Here is a 22,329-nt window from a genome sequence, read left to right on the forward strand (position 1 = left end):
CACCCCGTCATGTGTAAATTTTTAATGTTGCCAAGACCCCCAAATGTAGGTTATCAAATTGTGTTCAAGTTGTCTTCGCCGAAAGCCCCCCGAGAAAAAGTTTTACAGGCGCCCCCCATGCTGCTGAAAAACATTTTAAATGATTTTGTTGTCGGCTCTCGGTTGTTTTTTTCGCATTTCCATCTCTTGTGACCCCCCTGCCAATTGGGTCAAGCATTTACATTTCACGCCTAGCGAAAAACTCAGCCGGAACTACACGCCCCATTCGCAATGTTAAACACGATCTGCATCGCCTGGCGGTAGCTGCATCTATTTAGCCAAATTAAAAACACAAATTCAACTGCGCTCTGCCGGCTGCCACTAATTAATTGCAAACTAAATGAGTTTCTCGGCATAAAACTTTATCCACAGCAAAGCTGATTGCTGTCAGTTTTGTGGCTGAAACAGAAGGGAAGTGCTGGCACTGTAGATTGCAGCGAAATCGCTTGGCAAACAAAATGAGGGGGCGGAGGTGGTCTGTGTGGCTACCCTTTTCTGGAGGAGCGGCCCTTGCACAAATTGTAATTTGCGTTGCTCACACACACTCTCCTCGCCCCATCGAAGTTTTCGGGCCGAGAAAAGAGGCAAACCCGTCGTGTCATGCAGGAAATGAGGGTTTAAAGCTAGGGCAAAGGGGCCAACGCACTGTATGAGTTCATGTCTTGAGAATGGAACCGTTTTAGAACATGGTAGAAAAAATGATCGAACAAACGTTTTCAAAAGATTATAATGATGCAAAATTAAAACAAGAATGAACTCTATAGAAGACTGCCTCAACTATTAGATACCCCTTGTTCAGCTAAATGGGGTGCGAGGGAGATGGGGATAAGCATGCAACAAATCGGCTGTTTCTTAGATTGCACATTTTATTACCCTATAACTTTTTAAAGACTGGTCCGATTTAAACAAAATTTTGCATGCAGATGAATATTGATAATCAGAACAGAATACAAAATTTTTAGAAAATGTGGGCGGTAGACAGGTTTAAGCGTTATAAGCGTTATAGTGGACGTATCACACTGCTTACTCTACAACTGACGGGTATGACAATATGTGATATGTATATTCATTTAAATTGAATTGTATATGAACAGAGTTGAGAGGTTCCATACAAAAAATAAGATAATAACCTAATATAAATAAATGTGCTTAATCAGTGAACAAAATTGATAAAATATGATGACCATTTTAATAAAGTTCTGTATCAAATCTATCTAGATACGGTCGTATCACATTGATATCTTTCGAAGAGTTTTGCATATTGCTGTCTCCTTTTTTATTCGATAGGAAAAATTTTCAAGTATAAAAAAATGAAACATTATAAATGTACCATCGAAATATAAAATATGTCCTTATGTGTTTAGTTTTCGGTATAGATCTCTCAGTAGGTTTTTTTTAAGGAAAGGCCTTTCAGATTTTTTTAAATGGTTTAAAAAATAAATCATACCATCAGATTGCTGTTTTCTGAGAAAACTTTTCTCTTTATGAATCACCATGGCCATGAGTCACACCGTTGGATACGCAGAGGCAAATGAAGTTAGCCTTTCGGAAATAAAGTGTTAGCTTGCTGGTAATCCAATTGAACGGTGGCAAGCGGAAGGCGTCCGTGCCCGGCTCAAATGGCCAGGACCTTAATGACCGCTGTCAGGATGGCCAGGACGACCAGTCAGTCATCTCATTTGACTGGCCAGTGAGCCATTAAATTCCTCTTGGCGTGTGCGGCGTATTTGATTTCGACGACTGCCCGCGGCGTGAATCTGTTAATTCAACTTATTAATTTTCATTGAATTTTCCCCGCTCGCCACTGTCCAATGCCAATGTCAATTGTCACCGAGTTGTGGCGCCCCTTTTGACATTATGGCCCATTTGGGGGCGGGGCTCGGTGTTCTGTGGTTAGTGTAATCAAGTCTGTTCGAATTATTTTGCTCAGCACAAATACTGCATTAATTTGCATGCATTTCGAATGCCAATTTTCAATCAATATGCCAGTTGCTTGGCAAATTCATTTAAATACTTCCCTGCTCAAGTTCTTGATTTATTTTAATTTGAATCGAGTCTCAGGCTCCGGTGTATCGAATAAAAAATTGATAAATATATTTATTGTATCAAAACTATTGGAGCAATAAATTCCAAATATTTTGCCTAATATTTGGAGAGCGTAAGCCACAAACGCTCACATGGGACCCTAATAAAAACCAATTTATGAAGCATACTTCTCAGGGCAATCACACGCCCTCATCCAACTTGGCATGACTGTATGGCTTAGGACACACATTGAAAGCCCTAGAGTTTAATTGAATGCGAAGGCAACTGCATAAGCAGCGTCACCAGCAGGCCACAAATCAAATCAGTTGGGCGAAAACAGGTCAAGTGCTTAGCCTTAACTCGTAGATGGCTAAAAACTGGGGGGAGTTGGGAGTTGGGAGCAAGATGCTCCTGGACAAAGGGAAAGCACTTAGTTGGCCAACAGCAACACGCTCCTTTGACTCGTGATATGTGTGTAGCCAAACATTCGTCTGCTGACTTGCAGTTGAGTGCACATAATCGGTAGCTGGCTTTGAGTTAGGAATAGGAAGTTGAGAAACCAGGAAACTCTACGAAAATGCTTTCAAAGGGCCCACCCACTTTCCACTTGACGAGTCCCCTGGGCGGCGGCTAATTTGCTCAGCTTCGACACAAATTGTAACTAATTTTAGGTGCTCAACTTTCTGCTTTCATTGCAATGCAAATTGCCGGACAACCTGGTCAAACTTAAAGCCCCCAAAAGTTAAGTTATAAAAACGCAGTACGGGCGGTAAGGTTCGAAAGTTGACAAGCGATTTTCCACAGCGAAACTATGTCGAAGGCAGACTTCGGAGAAAAGTGGAAGTTTGAGAAGCGTTGCGACAGGCAAAACTTTCTAAGCGGAAAATGGTGTCTTCCCTACACAAAGGCAAATGTCTGAAGCATATGGAAATGAAAAATTTATAATAGAGTTGAAAAGTGCCCTCATACTCAAACAAAATGAAGACAAGCTAAGGGTTAATACACTTCACTTATTTAAAGATATTAAAATGCATATATTCATATTGTTATAGTACTCTTAAATCGAACGATTAGAAAAATGGACAGCCTTTAAAATATTTTACCTTAGTTAGTTAGTTTTTCCAATCTTAGTAATTTTATTGCATTTCATTTGTGAATTTTGCCCCAAAACTGCGAAATAGTGCTGGCGTTCTTGGCCTCGTACAGGTGATTCAGCTTCCTGAGCAGCTTCTCCTGCTTGACCTCATCCTTGCGTACCTGTACCTTCTGGTTATGATCGTTGAGGTTCCTCAGTCGTTTTGAGATCGCCATCGTCCGCTTCCTTACATGTTCGTCCATGTCGCGAGTGATACGATCCTGGGCCTCCTGCCAACTTTGGGTGGCCTGCCGTTGGTGGCGATCGGTGATCAGCGCCACTCGCGCCAATCGAACAGACAACTGCTCCACCTTCTGCTCACCCAGCCAACTGCGCCGCTTCTCCGCCGCCCCCAAGCGCTGCTCCTGGGGGCGTGGCGGGGAAGGACGGTACTTCCGGTGCAGACCGCTGGGTGGATCATTCCTCACAGGATCCTCGAGGTGCACATAAAACGCCGATTGGCCGGCCCCAAGCGAGTCAATGGGATTGCTCATAATTTGGAAAAGTCTATCGATTAATTTTTTACCAGGCCCAAAAGTTGAAGGGTCAAAAAACCAGTGTTTACTAAGTTTAAAAAAATATTGTTGATTTGGCAATTGTAATTTCAACTAGGGACTTAAAAGTAGAGACCAATAAGTGCTTTGCACTGTACAAATAAATATATGGTAATATTTAACAGTTTAAATACTTAAAAGCTCAAAAATATATGTATACCCATGCAGGAGGTATTATAATTTTGCTTAGCAGTTTGTAACGCAGTGAAGGAGATCTTTCCCAACCTATAAAGTATACACCATATATAAGTAATATAAATCTTCGCAAATCCTTTTTCTTAATGCCATCCCTTATCAGAGTAAAAGCGATTGACGATTGGACGATAATATTCTACAGCTTCCACTAAAATTATCAGTTAGATTATGCGGATTTTTCCATCAATCAATTGCTTTTTATAAGGAAGGGGTACTTAAATCTCTACCTGCTTGAAATCACTGAACAACGTATCGCATATAGTGCAGTACAGGCTATAAGTAGACTTACAAGATAAAATTATATACTAGCATACTTAAAGGAACTTTTTACTCGATGCCATTAAATATTACCTCGCTTTTTGAATAATCCTGCATTAAAATTAGGAAATCGCGAAAGTTCGCAGCAATAGTTTCCAATTCAGGAAAGTACCGAGGTTCATATTAAAACAGACAACTTAAAAGGCATGCTAGCAGTATATTCGGTAGTTAAGAGGACCTCATCTATCTGCGGCCTGTCCGTGTCTGTGTGGAACATAAATACCCATTCAGTCGGCCAACAACAGCGCAACCCCACCAAACTTCATCTGTGCTCGTGGCACGGATGTAACGCAAAAGTTGCTTGTTATTATTATGATTAAAGTTTGTGCTGCTAGTGTGGCCCACACCGCATTGGTGTGGCTGCCACGCCCCCAAACCACCTGGCAGCGCCCCTTTATTTCACCACCTGACTCTGTTGCTTTAATATAAATGTTTGTGGTTTCGTCGTCAAGGTGCTTTGGAATCGGCTTTAAGCATGGGGTCGGTCGCTTCTGTTGGCCAAAGCCGGGCATATATGTACAGTGTGTACACACATAGGTGCTCTATCGCTCGACCCCAAGCATCCATTCGGATCATGGGTTTCCGGGCGAGATTGTAAGAAAAAAAACATGAAGCCAAAACATGACCGCAACATATTTACCTGGTCATCCTTTGTTGTAGTTGGTCTTAAAGCGGATTAAACTTAAAGTATTTGCGTGGCATAGGGCTGGTTTTTGGGGGTTCAAGCTGGTAGAGTTATAAATATGGCTAAAAAAAAGAGGGGCTTTATGAATATTTGCTAATGGACTTCTTTTTTTAACGAAAAATCTGATGGATAACTGTTGAAAGTGGGTTTTTATTATTCACAGCATACTTTTATAAATAATTTTAAAACTCCTGTGGTTTCTGTGGTGTACCATTGCACCATTTACTTACCCCCAGTGTACTTTGCCTTTTATTTTCCTTACGATTTCGAAACTGCATGTGATGACTTTGTTTTTGGTCAAATGGAAAAGTGCATGTCATGTCACCTTTGGTTTCCAAACAGTTAAAGTTACGAGCACCTTATGGGGTGGTTTTGGGCCCGGTGTCACATGCTTCAAGCCCAGTTAACAGCTGTCACTCCGCCCCACAGAGACTCCGAGTTGCGAGCTGTAATTTAACTTTTGCCTTAGGAACAGCTGGCTGAACAGACAACTGCAGCAGGAGAACTGCGAAGTGCAAACTGCGAACTGAGCGTTGACATGCAACGGGCACAAAAAAAAGGAAAAAGAAAAACAAGTTCTAATGGAGGTTTATGGCTGGCGTTGGCCTACATGCAAACAACTAAGCCCGCCAGGGATTCAAACCCAACGCTCTCAGTTTTTATGACCATTTCGTGGATAGACCCAAATTAGTTGGGCTACAGAAAAAAAATCGTTGCATATCCAAAGGGCACCGACTAAAAATTCTCCTTTTCTGTTTATTTACAGGACAACTCGTAATTGAATGGGAGTTTGAAGCGCGAGGAACTCAGAGGGAAAGCCAGCTTAGCGTACGTATTCACCCGATCTCCACGTTTCTAGGGCTTAGCACAGAGAGTTCTTTGGGGGTTACGTATAAATCTTTATCCAGAATTTACTATCAGTATGCAAAGTTAAAAAGTTGAAAATAAGAGAGCATTAATTTAAAAATCACAGTATGGCAAGGAGTTGGTGAAGTTTTTAGTGTTTTGCAGTCAACTTAACAACAATTTATAACTAACCTTAGAGACATCTCATATTTGGGAGCCTGAGGAATGACTAAGAAGCTTAAATCATTTAAAAGGTGTTTAAAAGTATGCAACAAGTAAAAAGTTCCCTTAGTTTTGGTATTGAAAATGATATTATGGTATATTTATTAAGTATATTATATTTATATTTTTGTTGTAAACATATTTTTATATTTTAAGTACGAAAGTTCGATGCTTTTGTTCTGAAAAAATACGTTCTTTTTATGTTGCATACTTTTAGACACCATTCTTCACCGTTTAAGGTGTGATTTTTTGGGTTTTTTGTGTCGAGTTGGCTTAAAAGCGTTCCAAGATCCAATAAACTTCAACGAACTTAAACTAATTTTGTTATATTCTTTTCTCTGTGTAGTGCTACATAAGTCAGAATGTTTGAGCGTCGATTAGTTCAGATTGGTGGCAGTTGAAGCACTAAGAAGGGAGAGCACAGCAACGTCCTTCCCGCCCACTCGCACGCCCCTTTTCGGTCGGTGGGCCAGTGTGTGTGTGCGCGTGTGTGTGTTAGCCAGAGTGGTGCGTCAGTGTGTGTGCGATAGGTGCCCGCGTTGGTGGTGGTTAGCATGCAAATCAACGGTCTAGCTGCCGGACCCACGATGGCAGCCTCCGAGCCACCAGAGCCGCCGCCGCGCAACCCGGACCGCATAAATGCCTCGCTGCACAAGCTGGGTGAATCCGTAAGTACAATCCGTATGCACCACCCCCGCCCCCCGTCCCCGTCCTCTGTCAGCCTTCCCAGATACTCTTTCGAGCCCCAACCATCCGCACCACCAATAAAAACGAAAACTCACTTGATGTTTAACCTAATTGGGCCTCATTCATTGCTTGCGAACAGATTGCATGCCCCAGGGCCGCAAAGGCCCCATTGACCCACCTCACCACACTCCACTTCCCACTTTTTTGGCGCACCGCTTCATCTTGCTCCACTGCTCTCGAGCAAAAACAAACTGAAATCTCGATAAAATTACCCATTCTGCATTCTCCTCATTGACTAATTGACATCTTTGGGCTGTACATATGTATCTCTCTTTTGCTATTCACCCCTTGCTATCTGAGTTTTGCTACTGCTAGGCTTATTATATCTAAGCATTTCGGTTTCCTGATTTTGCAAGAATTATTATTTGATAAAAGAGCTAAGAACTGTTAATACTTTAATGAATTTAAATCTTTAAGTTATAGTTATCATTCAGGATAAATATCAAAGAGCTAGACTATAAGTTCTAACGCTTCCACAGATAAAATCCTAAGACCTAGATGAAATAAAACAATAATTGGCTGAAATAAGAAACTATATCTTTAGGCTTTAAAACTCTGAAATGTATTTATAAATTTAGAAAGTATTTAGCAAAGTGGGCTTGGCATGGACACACGATATTTCTCCTTTTTCTAAGATTCTCTCCTAAGTGTTTAACTTAATTTCCGAATGACTTAAGTAAAGCTTCAATGCATTTAAACCTTTGCAGAAAATCGCCAAATCCCTGGACACTTCGGTGACGACGGGTCTGAAGGAGAAATCGGCTTCCGTGAACAACAACAAGCCCATAAGACCGCTGTTATCGCTGGACAGCTCGGTGACGGCTTCGACATCCTCGGGGGTCGCAGGAGCAGGAGCAACAGGAGTCGCAGGATCGGGATCGGGGGGCGGAGGAGCCCCAGCCAAGCCGGCGCCTCTGGTGCTGACCTCCAAGCGAGACCTCACGCCCAGCAACGACAGCAGCTCCTCGCCGTCCAGTTCGAATGGCAGCAACCAGACGCTCACCCCACCCATGACCGCTGATAGCCAGCAGTTGCAGCACCTCCAGCACAGGAGTCCCTCGTATCCCGGCAAGGGGGACACCTTGCCCCCGGCAGCGGGAGTGCCCCACCAGCAGCAGCAGCAATTGCCGAATGGCACCGGCAGCAGCCACTGCAACAGCAACATCAACAGCAGCAGCACTTGCAACTCCGGCAACGCCATGATCCATGCGAATAACTCGAATTTAATTGCCGCAGGTCACTTGGCCCAGGCAGCCGGCCCAGCCCACAACGCCCCCTCCAGCGGCAGTACACTCAACGCCGGTAAGTGTGAGGGGAATGGGGAGTGGGGGAGGGGGAATGGAGAAAGGGGGCATCTGTATGTGAAAGGGGAATTGTGTACACGGGAAAAACAATATTTAACAACAAACAAACAAAGAAACGGAGGGCATGGGAGATATCCTTACCTTATTTTGAGATGGTTATTCCTGAAATGAATCTTAAGTGCTTTTATTATAAACAGTCCGTGTTTTTATTAAAAAATTTTCAAACCCTATTATTGATTTGCAAAAAAAAATTATACCTATCTTAACTTGAGATAGTTATTTATAACATTAATATTCATCATTTTTTCACAAAGGCGTCTTATAGAATTTTCCCTGCTGTAAGTTTAAAAAGTGATTTAACTAAAAACCCTTCGCTCTTTAATTGGAATTAAATATATTAAAAATCTATTCATTCTTTAACTTTGAAAGAAATTTTACGTTGGTTATCAATTGATAAGTTTAAAAATCAGTTTGTATAACCTTGACTTTTGGATACATTTATCTTAAATTTAAAATTAAATGGTTTTTGCTAACAATTTCACTTATCATCATCATCATCAATATTAAGAATTTATATTTTACAATTCAATTAAAGACACCAATTTACATTTATTTGTTTGCTTTCAATAGTTTTCCATCTTCTATCAAAATTTTTACCATAAATATTCGAATTCACATATAGAGGAGGGTGCATGCAATAACGCCCAGTGAATTAACGCCCATGTTTAGTTTAATACAACTATTCATAATTTGTTTTGTTTTCTTTTCACTCACATGTTGGTGATTTACTGGGTGCTTATACATGCACCCATGAAATCCCATGATTGATGCTCGATTTTGGACTATGTTTTTCTCCCGGTGTATGCAAATGCATTTGTAATGTGTAAACGCCATGAAGCAGGGGGAGTTGCAATCAGCAGATTGCTGCGGGCAAAGGAAAGGGGGAGGGGTATGGAGCAAGGGGGGCAGGATCTTTGCGGCATGAATGAGCAAATGCTGGCCACTGTGGAAATGGCAAATGGGAACCGGCCAGAGAGGAATTAAATCAGCTTCCCTGATTGAATCCTTTCAACCTGTGTGCTGTATGCTGATTTAATTCCTTCTCCCAGCTGCGTGAAATATTGAAGCAGAATGGTGCTGTTTTAATTTAATTGTTTAAGTATTTGACGGCACACAAAGGGGTTACAAAATTGAATGTTGTTTGGGGGCAGGGGAGATATGGCAGGTTTCTAGTGGCAACCAGAAGTTAAGAGCCACAAGATTAAACTGGACAAAACAACAGGGCGGCGTCATGAAAAACCCACAGGATGAGGATAAGGAGCGATGCCTGGTATGAGATGTGTGCAGAGTGCCTTTTTTGCTGGCAGTCTTTTGGGTTGGCCAACGCATCGGATTATATCAGAATGGCAGAGTGATGTACACTTCAAAAATCTGACAAATGGATGGTAATGGCCCTCGTCCGTCCGTCTGTCCGTCCATTGGAACTGCAAGCACTATCTGCCCCAAACCAGGGTCCTTCGACCCATCACTTTGAGTGCTGCAGTTGGAAAGTCAACGAAGCAGATGGGCGGGGGTCATCCCAGGAAAGGTGAAAAAGTCGGTGGATGGCAAAGTGGTTGCGGTCGAGCTGGGCTTGCAAAACTTAAACGTTGAATATTAAACGGACGGTGATTCGGCCACTTGAATTTTAGGACCTGAATAAAAGTAAACTCTTCAATTTGGCTGTGTTTATTTGGTAAACAATCCCGACCATTCATTTCGTTTTGACCTCAATTCAAATATGCATTTTTTGTTGCCCTTACTAATGATTTCATGCGTCGCATTAAATGCTAATTAAATTTTAATTTAAATCCTTGGCCATAAAATAAATCCATGTTGACAATCAATAAGTAAAAAAGCTGGAAAAAGTATGGAAAAGGATGGAAAAAATGCCATCCATCCACGGGGGAAATTTTTCAGTGTCTGTGAATAGCGATTATATTTGGGTATGTGTGTGCGCAATCAATTTAGGCTCATCATCAGTCATTCACATGGATGAACCGGTGACCTGGGCCTGTGGATTGATGCTATGGGAATAAATAGACAGCCAAATTGTTCATATCGTAAATGCATTCCTACGAACTCATTGTTTTCGCCATTTCTCGTTGACTCGTTTGCATTTAGATTAATGTTCCGAAAATCAATATTAATTCATTTCCATGTTCGACTGCAATAATTGTTGTTTATTTACATTTCAATCCTATTTGTCCGTTTTCGGTGAGAGAAAATCTAATTTCGAGTCCTGCACGCCCCCCTAATTTCCCCACACCTGGTTGGATTATACACCATATACCTATATATATACATCAGTCGGTGCGAAGTATTGAACCACTCACGCATATCCAACAGCCCCATTACCATTATCATCATTGTTCTTAAACTTGCTATTGCTGTTGTGGTCGTTGTTTGCCATTGCTGTTTATTTGTTTTATTTGGAACTACTTATTGGGTCAACCCGAATATGTTGTTTGCCTACCCCGAACCCCGAACCCCCCATCCACCTGTCAGCCTAGCCCCCAAAAAACCCTCTATATCTATGTATCTGTATCTGAACAATGCCCCATCCAGTCGACAAACGAAATGCCAACCTATCGGAGCCGGATCAGGAGCCGCCCTCGAAACCGAAACTGAATGTAAATCCGGGTCTGAGCCCATCGGTGGCCCTGGGGGCCCCGCACTCCCCCACATCCGCCGCCTCGGCGGCCTTGCTCCTCCTCGAGTCCTGCGATGGCAATCGCAACGACGAGTCAAGGTTCCATCACCTGCATTCCGCCAACGCTCCTCCCCGCCCAGGTAAGTCGATCAATCTATGTGCTGTTCCCAACCCCCACCCCCCTCTTTTCGCTTTCATCTCAATTTCCGCTCTGTATTTTTAATTGAAGCAGCAGCAATCACACTTAGCCCGCATCCCCAAACCAAGTTTTATATTCCCATATAGATGTACTATATATGCATGCAGTTCACCCACAAAGTAGTTGCACTTGATCCCCATTCATCCGCTTAGGGCCTGCCGATTCATTGCTCTGGCCTGGTTAACTTATAATTGCACTGGATTTTGGTTCGCCTGCAAAACTTTCAATGTGCTTTCTGTTTTCAGCCCTGAGTTCTCATTTTGCATATTAAATGCCAGCTGGTGCGCCTTAGTTTCCATCAGTTCCTAAGTTTCTTTGGTTCCTTTCTGGTTTCTTTGCCAAAGTAACTGGGCGGGGAAAATGTGTAAAAAATTCCTGGGAATCGGAAGTGGTAGTGGGTGGCTAGAGGACGACATTAATGCTAATTATGAGTAGAATATCGATGAGCAGGCATGCAAGCCAGTCGTTGCTGCACAAGTGGCAAGGGACCCAGAACTTCACAATCTGGGTAGCGTCAAGAACTTTGATAAACGTTTCAGAATCCAATACAACTTAAATTTAAGTATCACATCACCTTAGTTAAATTTATTTTATATCAAAATTTTGGTACCCACAAGAATTGAATAGAATTGTATAGTACTAAGATTTAATGAGTTTTGAAGAAAATATTATTATATAATATTACAACAGAATTGAAGTATATTCACGACAATAATAAGCTTTAAGCCATCATATAGTGTGTGGACCAAACTAATATGGCCGTTTATATATATTTAAATACCTTAGATGGGTCCTCAAAAATCAAACCTTATTTTCACTGTTTTGATAAAAGATTAAAGATTACATTAATTCGAAAACTAATTTTTTTTTATGGTAAGGCGTTGCGCATTGCACGACATGTATGCTATATAGAATTCATACGACATGTATGCTAAATAGAATTTTTACCAACAAATCTTTTTTCCATTCCAACTACAAATAAGGACTATATATGTCATATATGCTATGTAGAATTTCTTACCAAGAAATGTATTTCTTATTGCAACTACAAAAAGGGTCTGCTCTAATATATCTAACCCTATTGGGAAAATTAAATTTTTTAGACTAATAGAAAATATAAGCTTGAATTCCTGGCTTGCATTCCTGCTACGATCACCGCTTTTCCGCAGCTTGGTAGCTGAAGCTAATAACTCCTGATCAAAGGCTAACTTATTTAAGCCCATTTAAAACCTGATTTCTTTGCAGAAGCTGCCATGAAGCTGCGCGAGGAGAACGATCGCCTAAATGCCGAACTGCTCCGGCTGAGGCGACTGCTCGAGCTCTCTACAGATGGAGCAGTGGGTGGAGTGGACACCACTACCGAAATGGAGGCAGTGGCCAACTCATCCGCCGAGGGAACGGCTGCCAAGGAGCGCATCGAACGCCTGGAATCGGAGCTCAGGTCGGTGAAGAACCAGCTCTTGACCATGCGGCTGGAGCGGAAGAAGCTGCGGACGGACAAGTCCGATCTTCTGGGTCAGGTGAAACAGCTGTGCGCCTCGCTGCAGGAAAAGGAGCAGGAGCTGCGTGATTTCATAAGGAACTATCAGGAGCGGGTGCGGGAGACGGAGACGACGAATGCCAAGATCTCCGGGGACCGGGATCGGGAGCGTTTCCAGCTGCTCAAGCAGGCCCGTGATGAGGCGGAGCGATCGCTGGCCCTGGCCCAACAGCTTTCGGCCAGGGATCTGCAGCTTCAGAGGCTGCAGGAGCAGCTCCAGGAGGCCCGCCGCCAGTTGACAGGCTGTCTCTCGGACCAGGAGAGCCTCCACTCCTTTGCCCCACTGACTCCTCCATCGGCTGCCTCGGGAATGCTCAGCCAGATGGCCGCCGCCTCGGGAATGGGCGGTGGATTGGCCGGGATGCGAGGTACCGCCGAGGACAGTGGGCGTGGCAACTCGCTGTCCGCCTTCAGTGGCAGCTTGAGTGGCGGATCAGGGGCCACGGCCGGGGATCGCAACTCCTGCTCCAATGACTCAGGACTGAGGAACAGCAGCGATCGGGAGAGCACCGGCGGAGAACTGAACTTTAGCGATGGCACCTGCGACAACGGACCCTGCATCACGGTCGATCCGGACAGCATCTCACTCGTGTCCAGCCAGAACATGTACCAATGTGAGTAATACGGTTCTAAGGGATCCAAGTCCAACGTAATCACATTCTTTATATCAGTTGGCACGCCCAAGGAACGCAGCCCCACATTGTCTCCCCTCAACTCGGCTGCCTACTCAAGGTATTATTATAATACTATACTATACTACTATAGGATTTATATTTTCTAATTCTAAAAACATTAGAACCATGTTATAATGTAAAAAAATATTGCGTTTTTCAATGATCTAATTTTTTAGCTCAGGGTGACGTTTTCTATTTTGACTCTTAGCTTAAAGAACTTTTTTGTTGCAGAGCTCAATTTATATATTTTCTAATGCTCAACGATTATTTTAATTTTCCCTTAGTTTAATGAAGGAAATAAAACTCACCTAGGGCCTAAATTCGACCACAAAGTTATTAATTAAATCTCTGGTTATTGTTTATTTACACAGCACAGCTAACCTCATACATATAGGCTATGTGCTTTGGTTTATGAAATGTGTTATTTGCATTGCAAATCATCATGTTCAACTGAAAAATGTTTTACACAATGTTTTTAATTTAATCTCCGCCATTTCCCGGCTTTAATTAATTCCGTGTGGAAAACAAATACTGAAACCAAATTTAATGATAAATCTATCTGCATCTGAGTTACATGACACGCTTATTATAATTTTTGCATAGACTTTTATTTGCATTCGGGGATTTTGTGAAATTTGAACATTGATAAATTTCCTTTTAGGATAATTGTAAACTACATTTACATTGTAAATTACCTTAAGTAGGGATTTGAAAGTATAATTGTGTTGCAATCCCAATAGATCCGTGGAGCAGTTGGGCTCACCTGTGGACCCCGAAGGACCAGGAGGTGGTGCTATCAGTAGAAAGTTTGCCAGCGCCAGCAAAAGTGGACCACTGGGCGCTCGGAATGGACGTGGCGGAACTTGGGGAAGTATATCAAGGGTTTTTGCCCGCTCCCGGAATAAGAGCAAGGCCCTATCCGCCGATGGAGTGACTGAATGTGAGTGCAAATGTTAAAATAAATATTGAGATGCTATGAAAGACAAATGGTTTCACTAATATTGCTTATTTCTAACATATTGTTTGTAACACCTTCAGTATATTATAAATACACTTTCAGTATATTATAAATAAATATCATGATATATGCATATATTATGAGTTCCATTTAGGCGGTTAATATTGTAAGCTGCTTAAATTTTTTTCAATTAGAAGCATCCTCAAAATTAAGAGTCAGATGATTATTTTTATCAAGGTGTAACTAATAGGTACTACCTATAACAGATTTAAAAATCTTTAATAATTATATTTTTGACTAACGATACTGTTATTATAGTTTTAAATCAGAATAATTGGGAAGGGATAGTGTTTTGAAAGTTTAAAATCAGAATAAGTTAAAAAATGGATTTGACAAAATACAAATTATGAATTTAAGATATCTATACGTTCACCGAATGATGATATTGGTACACCCCTCCAGATGCCGACTACTCGTGGAACCCCCTGACAGAGGAGGGCTACGCCGAGAAGCTGCGCCTGCTGCGGGAGGCCTCCCAGCTGCCCATCGACCGCTGGCGGGCCAGCCAGGTGCTCGCCTGGCTGGAGGTGGCCCTGGGAATGCCCCAGTACAGCGCCAGGTGCGCCGAGAACGTGAAGAGCGGCAAGGTGCTGCTGGAGCTGAACGACGTGGAGCTGGAGGCGGGCCTGGGCCTCGCCCACCCGATGCACCGCAAGAAGCTGCGGCTGGCCATCGAGGAGCAGCGGCGGCCGGAGATGGTCCGCTACCCGCTGATCACGCAGCTGGGCCACACCTGGGTGGCCACCGAGTGGCTGCCGGACATTGGACTGCCCCAGTACGCGGAGCCCTTCGTGCAGTCCCTTGTCGACGCCCGGATGCTGGACACGCTCTCCAAGAAGGAGCTCGAGAAGTTCCTGGGCGTCACGCGGAAGTTCCACCAGGCCAGCATTGTTCACGGTAAGGTTTAAAGATTATTTCTGCCATATTTATTTTGGGTTATGAATGCTTACATGCATTTCACTTATGTAGTAGACTAGAGCTTGCGATTTTTAGTACGCAACCAGCATAAGGTTTTATCAGCAGGTCAAAGTTTAGGCACCCACACTCACATATTTCAGAAACTTAATTAAGACAATGTTCTTTGAACAGGAAAACCAACGATATAAAGGCCTCTTATCTATCATCTCGTTTGCCGAACTAATTTAAAAGAAGTAATCTATGACTCAGTATGATAATTTCCAATTCCTTTATGAGTTTTTTGGTATCTCAACATAAGAATATTTATTTTCAAGTTGGAAATTGAAGAGCACGTTTCCTCAAATTGACAATTTTCGAATCAATTCAAGTCTTTGTTTCTTAAAATGAGCTGAATTTTTTTTTCATAATATGAGTTTTCCCCCAAATTCTTTATTTAAATTAAGTGCATCCTTAAATTGAGAATGCAAATACTCAATTTGAGAACGTCATAGTTTTATTTGTGTACATTTTTTAAGAAATAATGCAACGGAACTCACCCGGTTCTTTAGATTCTTAGGACTATTTACCTTAATAAGACACACAACATAAAAAAAACAACTTAATTTCTGTAGCTTTTACCTATGCTTTATAAATCGCAAAGAAATATACAGACGTCTTAATTTACTTGACTGATACATTACATTCTTCTGCCATTATTGTGTTTTGGATAATATGGATTATAACATTGCTTATATTATAATTTGTTTTTCATGTCATAATTATTAATTAATTATTAAAAAAGTTTGACTCAATTTAAAGATTTAAAATGATAAAGGATAATTAAAGTCTACAAAGGATTTCATCTAAAGATAGAGATAGTAGTTATGGTTCCCTCTCTTGGTAACCTTTGAACCTAATCAAAGGCGCATTTCATTCCCTCCTCCCCGACAGGCATCCACGTGTTGCGCATTGTGAAGTACGACCGCCAGACGCTGGCCATGAGACGGGTGCAATCGGAGACGGTGGACACGGACCCCATTGTGTGGACGAACCAGCGCTTCATCCGCTGGGTGCGATCCATCGACCTGGGCGAGTACGCCGACAATCTGAAGGGTGCGTGTGCCATATCGATTGCTCTTTGATTATGCCATTCAGAGCGGCAATTAAGGGGGCTTCTCTGACCCGTTCTAATCTCGTTTCCACCCATTTCCACCCACTGCTAACCCACCTGCAGATAGCGGCGTGCACGGCGGCCTTGTGGTACTGGAACCATCATTCTCCGGCGACACCATGGCCACCGCCCTGGGCATTCCCCCCTCGAAGAACATAATACGGCGACATCTCAACACGGAATTCGATGCCCTCATTTTGCCCGCACGGTGAGTTTTTAAGGGCCCAGCGAGCCACAAAGACCCTCTAGATATCTCTGTGCGTGCGTGTGTGTGTCTGTGAGTTGTGAGTGTCCTATGTGTTATGTGTGTGTGTGAGTGTGTGTGCCCCGTGTGTGAGTGTCCTTTGTGTAATCCCTTGGGTTTGACATGTGAATTGTGAAAACATGAATATGTAGCGTAATACAGCGTTTTGATTAGAGTTGTCTTTTGTTTTGATTGAGTTATTGCCGTTTTGTATATCCATCCCCAATCCCCGAGTTTATATAACCTTCCTGTTAACTGTTTTCGTTGTGAGTTTGTGTTTATTTTTGCACCTTCGTTAAGACCATATCGGTTACAGAGTGATTTTTTGGTTGGCGTTTGTTAGCAGGAAGTATTGCGTCACTGCGGGAGCTCTTTAGGCTTCAATTCATCACTCGTATTACCGTCATCATCATCCGAAACATACACTCATCATTCACATTCATTCATACTCACCTCTGGCTTTTGTATATTTAGTGCTTTGATCATTCGTTTATAAGCTGCTTCTTATGTGCATACCATCCATCTATCTTCTTCCACATCCCCCAATGAAATGTGGCTGCAGAAATGCCAACTTCTCGACTCATTAGATGTCATATCATGCGATGTCATATCTGTATCTAAATCTGTCTACTCGTGCATAAGTATGTAAAGGTCTCCAGCCTGTAAACTTAGATAATAATGTACTTTGTTTCGTTGTTGATCATGTGAACGTGTCTTAGACGATCTGTTAAGTAAAATAAAACCGCCCCATAAAGCGAATCGCACTAATGGCGGCCCTTGTGGCCATGTTTCTCTCTCTTTTCTTTCCCAACCAAAATATCTCGATACATGTTTATTTGTATTTTCTATATCCGAAATGCAGATACCTTATTTACTGTCAAATGGAAGAATTTCAAATGGAAGCCTCCAGACAATTGGCCAAATTGCAGGGCCACTAAATAATCCGCACGAACCAAAGAACAAGATAACGAAAACGAATTATAATCAAAAATCGAACGGGATTCATATTGATTTGTTTAGCCAAGCTGATGAAGATGATACGATAATAACTATAGGGAGAGAACAATAACTGGAGCAGAGCGCTAGTATTTCATCATTACGAATAGTTGATAGATTCACCCCAGAATAGTCGAGCATTCGATCCGTAGCAGTACATGTAATCATACCACAATATTATTAAGTGCTTTAGGCATCGAACTAGGAACGCACACAAGAACAGAAAAAAAAACCAGTGTCCAAGCTTTGCATATCCGATATCGATATTATAACGATACACTCCCCGAGGAGCGCTTAACGTTGCATTTACTCAGATTGATATAGATGTCAAGCATTTAATGTAGTAGATCCGTATAATTAGGGCTTCTTGTCAATGTAATGTAAGGAAGGGATATAGTATTTCAGATATTAACAATTGTTACGCCTAAGATAGAGCATTGCGAATGCCAACACACACCCTTCCACACGAGCGTCTTTCGTCACTAGGCCGGAACACCCAAGTTCTCTGTGATACAGGAGCTGTTTTCAGAGCTCGGTTAGACAGCCACCAAACGCACAATGGAACCTAAAAGACCAATTACATAACCACACACTCGCACACGAGTCCATGAACACATACACATCTACATTTCCGTGGTTAGATGATATAGTCAATGTTTTGGTGTTGCATACTGTGAAGCGTTTTGAATGAGTTTTGCCCTGCGGTATTGAGTCATGCTCTTGCGAATCTCTACAATATATTGTTTTCCACTGTTTTCGGTGCTTCAAAGTGTGCTCTCAATTGTTTTATTTTGATTGACATGGTTTGCTTATGGTTGCGTATAGCTGCGCAAAATAATTTGTTGCATACTTTTTAGCACTTAAAAATGTTGATTTTGTGACTCTAGAGATTTGACCGCAGGGTAACACCCCTAAGTTAATTTCCTTAAGAAGTCGTTAATTTGGTTTTGCAATTTTGCAACTACAGTGTCAATTGTAAGTAAAACTTGCTTACTAAGTAGCCTATCTCTCTCTATTTCTCACACACCCACACACTCAAAAACATACGCAGACACTCGAAAACAAGTTCTATGTATGTGTTATCAATGTTTTTAAGTAGCTTGAACTAGTCTTACCGTTGTCATCTTACTAAGTACCACTGCATACAAATACCTTATCGATACTATGTGTGATTGGAATTCTAAGGCTTACAAAATCAAAAAGATACAAATATATTATGGCTGCTGGTTTCGTGTCTGTTAGCAATGCTATCCTTACTTTACTTTTAAAGTTACTTTTCCTTTCCTTACTATTTTTTCGGGGGTTTTACGCTCACCATAGATCTTTGATTTCCTTGTTGTTTTACGCTACGTGTAGTTAAATACGAAACAAATTAAACGTAACTCTCCAAACATTGATTAACCAGATTCTTTCGTCTTTGTCCCGTTTCTTTTTCCATCTTTCCTATATATTTGATCCACTCTCTTTTGCTTTCACATCCGTATGTTTGCTCTTCAATTTCGTAATTTGGTAATCGAATCGACGGCTTGTTGTTGTTGCTAACTCTGCTTGATTGTCTAACACGATTACCAACACAACGACAACATAACCGACAACAACTCAACAACAACTCAACAACAACCAATCAACAACTACTCAACAACACCCCAATGAAACCACCTTCTGTGTGTGTATGTGTGCCTGCCTTGCCTGCTCTCTCGCTCTCTCTCTCTCTCTCTGTCTCTGTCTCTATATCGCTATCTCTGCCGCTCTGCCTGACCGCCCGCACTCCATACTCCGAATTCCGAATCCGAATTCCAATCTCCAAAACTCAACACTCCCGTCATCTGCCGTCTGTGTCCTGTCTTTAATGTGCTGCCTGCCTGCCTGCCTATGAAAACCGAATATACATGCACACCCCACCCATCTACAACATGATATATCTATACGCCCCCCAAAAAACAACCCACTCACGACCACACACATACACACGCATACGACCTATGCAAAAATTCGCAAATCGAAATTGCCATGTTTGTTGTGTAGAGCGACTCTGGGTCAGGGCATCCGTTCCGGTTGCGGCGTAGTGCCTCTAACGGGACCCGGCGGACTGCAGCACTATGCCACAACAGATCGCCGCTCGAGCGGCAACCTCAGGGTAAGTACTCTTAACCACTCGCATATCATAACTATAGTTATAGCCCATTAGGTCTTGAATATGATAATCCAATAATATAATATATATTACTGTGTCCTTAGCCTGAATTGACGTGAAGCTTTTGTAGTCTCTCGGTGTCTATGGCATAAATTATTTAAATCCCTAAGAGGCCTCAGCCAGCCAGTGTTTTCATCTCACTGAAAGCCTGTTTTGTGGTTTTCAACTTTCACAGGCTTTCATCGAAATTGGAAATTCAATTTATTGTGGTTTCATTTTTTAAGGTGCCTACAAGTAGGTGATATATTTAAGTTCTGAGTGGTGGTGATAAGGAACTTGAAAATTTGGTAAAGGACTTGGCAAAATATTTCACAGCATACTTTTAGACACCTTAATATATTAAATTGATTTTTAACCATCAAAAATATGAAAATATATTGTTATACGTAGAACGCTTACACTCATTACAACATACATAAGTACTTTGTGATTTTCTAGCATGTTAATCAACACATAAAACTTCTACTAATAATAACAAAATAAAATATGAACAATAATAAAAGTCTTGAAAAGTTACTAACAATTTAGCCATCTAGCGACACCAAGAGTTTCACGGCGGTTCCTAACTTTTTAGTTCCTTAGAAGATAAACTACAACCTGGTTGAGCCAATCGAAAACATTAAAATTTTGTTTCTTTCATTTCGTGTACCAAACAGATTTCGGCATGGAAAGGATCTCAGGTGAGTTGGCATTTTGAGAACCCAAAGAACCCATTGTAATACTGATATTTCTCCCCGCAGAGCTCCCTTTCTAAAGCCTTTCGGTTTAACAGCAAACCCCATCGCACTGGGGACCGCAGTTCCTTTGGGAACTCCACCTCCCCAACGCCTTCGTACAGCAGCAGCGAGGGTGGCGGAGGAATATACGCAACCATAGGCCACCAGTATCCGAATCCGCACACGAATCCCCAGCAGCAGCACTACCACCACTTCCTGCCGCCGCCGACGACGGCTCCGCCGCCCATTCCCTCGGCCGGTGGCATCTACAGTCATGGTCCACCGCCTGGTCACCGGGTGAGCGCCCCGCCCGTGGGAGGAGTTCTGGATGCGGGACTGTCGGACCCACAGATGCTGTACGAGCAGAGTCGGCGGCGCGTGAAGAGCATCAGCGACATTGGGGCCTCGACGAGTGCGGGCAGCGTGGGAGCCTGCAGTCTGGGGGGCATATCGGCCTCCTCGGAGTCCCCCGAATAAGAGTGAAAAGCTAGCTAGATAGGATGTAAACTACTACCACTACCAAAGATACTCAGCTGTACTCCCGCATGAAAGTCAAATACCATCCTTTTCCTCTTCCCAGAATCCCATCAATTAACCTTCCCAGCTCCATTTGAGCTTAGATTCTATAGGCAAACTCAATTATATTCAAGTCAGTGTCAGACCCACCTACAAAATACAAGCATTCAGCAGATACAGATACATATGCGTCAAGAAATACAAAGTAAGCGAGTAATCATTTGATCAAATCAGATAGAACTACGAACTATATGCTAAACGTAATTAACGACATAAATATTGTGTAGACTAAGCTCTACACGCAGGCTAAAAAGAATGAACGAATCAAACACTCCACCCCAAAACTCAAATCAACTGGAATAGTTTAATCAATCGCGTATATGTAATTCTAATTGTAATTGTAACTGTAAAGCTAGTTCTAAACCGAGTTAATATTGAGTGGAAATACTAACTATACTCACAGAATTATAAGCTGATGCAGACACTGGAGATGCGATTGCAATTTAGATAAATTGAAATTATTTTGTAACCGAAACTATCGTAGCTAAGCAAATGGAAACGGAAAACTATTGAATTAAATTTGATAAGCCGCAAACGGCGGTACTTTGTAAATTACAGTAAGCAACGTTTAATATCGCATGGTAATGGTAAAAACAGAAAGAAATAAAGCAAAACAGAAACCGAATCAAATATAAGGTAATTACAAACGCACCCCCCAAAAACCCTCGCACAACCAAAGAAAGTCAGTCAGCCCGCTTTAGCCGCCAATCTATCAGTATCAAAGAATCCCCGAAAGCGTAAGGGTATAATTAAGCTGACCAATTTAACTCTAGACCTATGACGAACAAGAACTATCGAATAAACCAATGATCAAAACTCTGTTGTAAACGTTAGCCTTTTTATTGTGTTCGGGGGAGATCCCGCCCGCTAGATGAGCAGGACCTCAACATATTGCATTTTCTCAACTCCAAAACATTTCACCTTCACCGAGAGTCGATGTGAATCCTGTGTCTTTTGTGGTTCGGTGCATCTTCGGGGAGGTTTGTCCATCTCCATCTCCATCTCCTCCATGCGATCGGATTGCTAACGTCGATCGCTATCATTATCGTTCCGGGGACGTCGAGTTGTATGCGGACGACCCTTGGGTTCCGGATTGGGTGCCGCCATTGTTAGGGTGCCCAGGCTACCGATGAGACCGAGGATTCCGAATACCAGGAATAAACTAAGCCACTTCATCTCGCGATGTCTAGTAATCACCAGTCGTATGCAAACTGCTGACCGATCCGTCGGGAATCAAACGTTTTATGGTCTGGCGCCCTGCGCATCGGCGACGATCTGCATGCTAATGAGGGGAATAGCCGTCAACATCGTTTACCATCCCCAGTTGTTTATGTTCGCAGAT

At 42.3% G+C, this 22,329-nt stretch overlaps 3 protein-coding genes across 10 annotated transcripts in view; 1 reads left to right on the top strand and 2 right to left on the bottom strand.

Moving 5' to 3' along the window:
• Positions 1 to 21,612, top strand: part of LOC119549040 (kazrin) — a 46,819-nt gene extending 25,207 nt beyond the window's left edge. For 4 of the 8 annotated variants that reach the window (XM_037856728.1, XM_037856727.1, XM_037856729.1 and 1 more), the window contains 13 exons: positions 5,718 to 5,779; positions 6,366 to 6,687; positions 7,474 to 8,068; positions 10,678 to 10,902; positions 12,207 to 13,115; positions 13,173 to 13,233; positions 13,916 to 14,115; positions 14,596 to 15,090; positions 16,042 to 16,203; positions 16,325 to 16,469; positions 19,527 to 19,638; positions 20,352 to 20,375; positions 20,436 to 21,612. In XM_037856728.1, the coding sequence (XP_037712656.1) occupies positions 6,574 to 6,687; positions 7,474 to 8,068; positions 10,678 to 10,902; positions 12,207 to 13,115; positions 13,173 to 13,233; positions 13,916 to 14,115; positions 14,596 to 15,090; positions 16,042 to 16,203; positions 16,325 to 16,469; positions 19,527 to 19,638; positions 20,352 to 20,375; positions 20,436 to 20,888 (3,495 nt within the window). In that variant the 5' untranslated portion in view covers positions 5,718 to 5,779; positions 6,366 to 6,573 and the 3' untranslated portion in view covers positions 20,889 to 21,612. The other 4 variants (XM_037856731.1, XM_037856732.1, XM_037856735.1 and 1 more) reach the window with 4 other exon arrangements.
• Positions 3,174 to 3,764, bottom strand: LOC119549042. Its single transcript, XM_037856736.1, has one exon. It carries the CDS (start codon positions 3,691 to 3,693, stop codon positions 3,211 to 3,213), a length of 483 nt encoding a protein of 160 aa, XP_037712664.1. The 5' UTR covers positions 3,694 to 3,764; the 3' UTR covers positions 3,174 to 3,210.
• A 199-nt stretch (positions 21,613 to 21,811) lies between the features above and the next one.
• LOC119549043 lies at positions 21,812 to 22,187 on the bottom strand. The gene has a single exon (XM_037856737.1). The coding sequence runs from the start codon at positions 22,161 to 22,163 to the stop codon at positions 22,011 to 22,013; it is 153 nt and encodes a 50-aa protein (XP_037712665.1). The 5' UTR covers positions 22,164 to 22,187; the 3' UTR covers positions 21,812 to 22,010.
• Positions 22,188 to 22,329: the final 142 nt, after the last annotated feature.

This window comes from Drosophila subpulchrella, chromosome 2R, assembly GCF_014743375.2.
Source record: "Drosophila subpulchrella strain 33 F10 #4 breed RU33 chromosome 2R, RU_Dsub_v1.1 Primary Assembly, whole genome shotgun sequence".
NCBI classification, from domain to species: domain Eukaryota; kingdom Metazoa; phylum Arthropoda; class Insecta; order Diptera; family Drosophilidae; genus Drosophila; species Drosophila subpulchrella.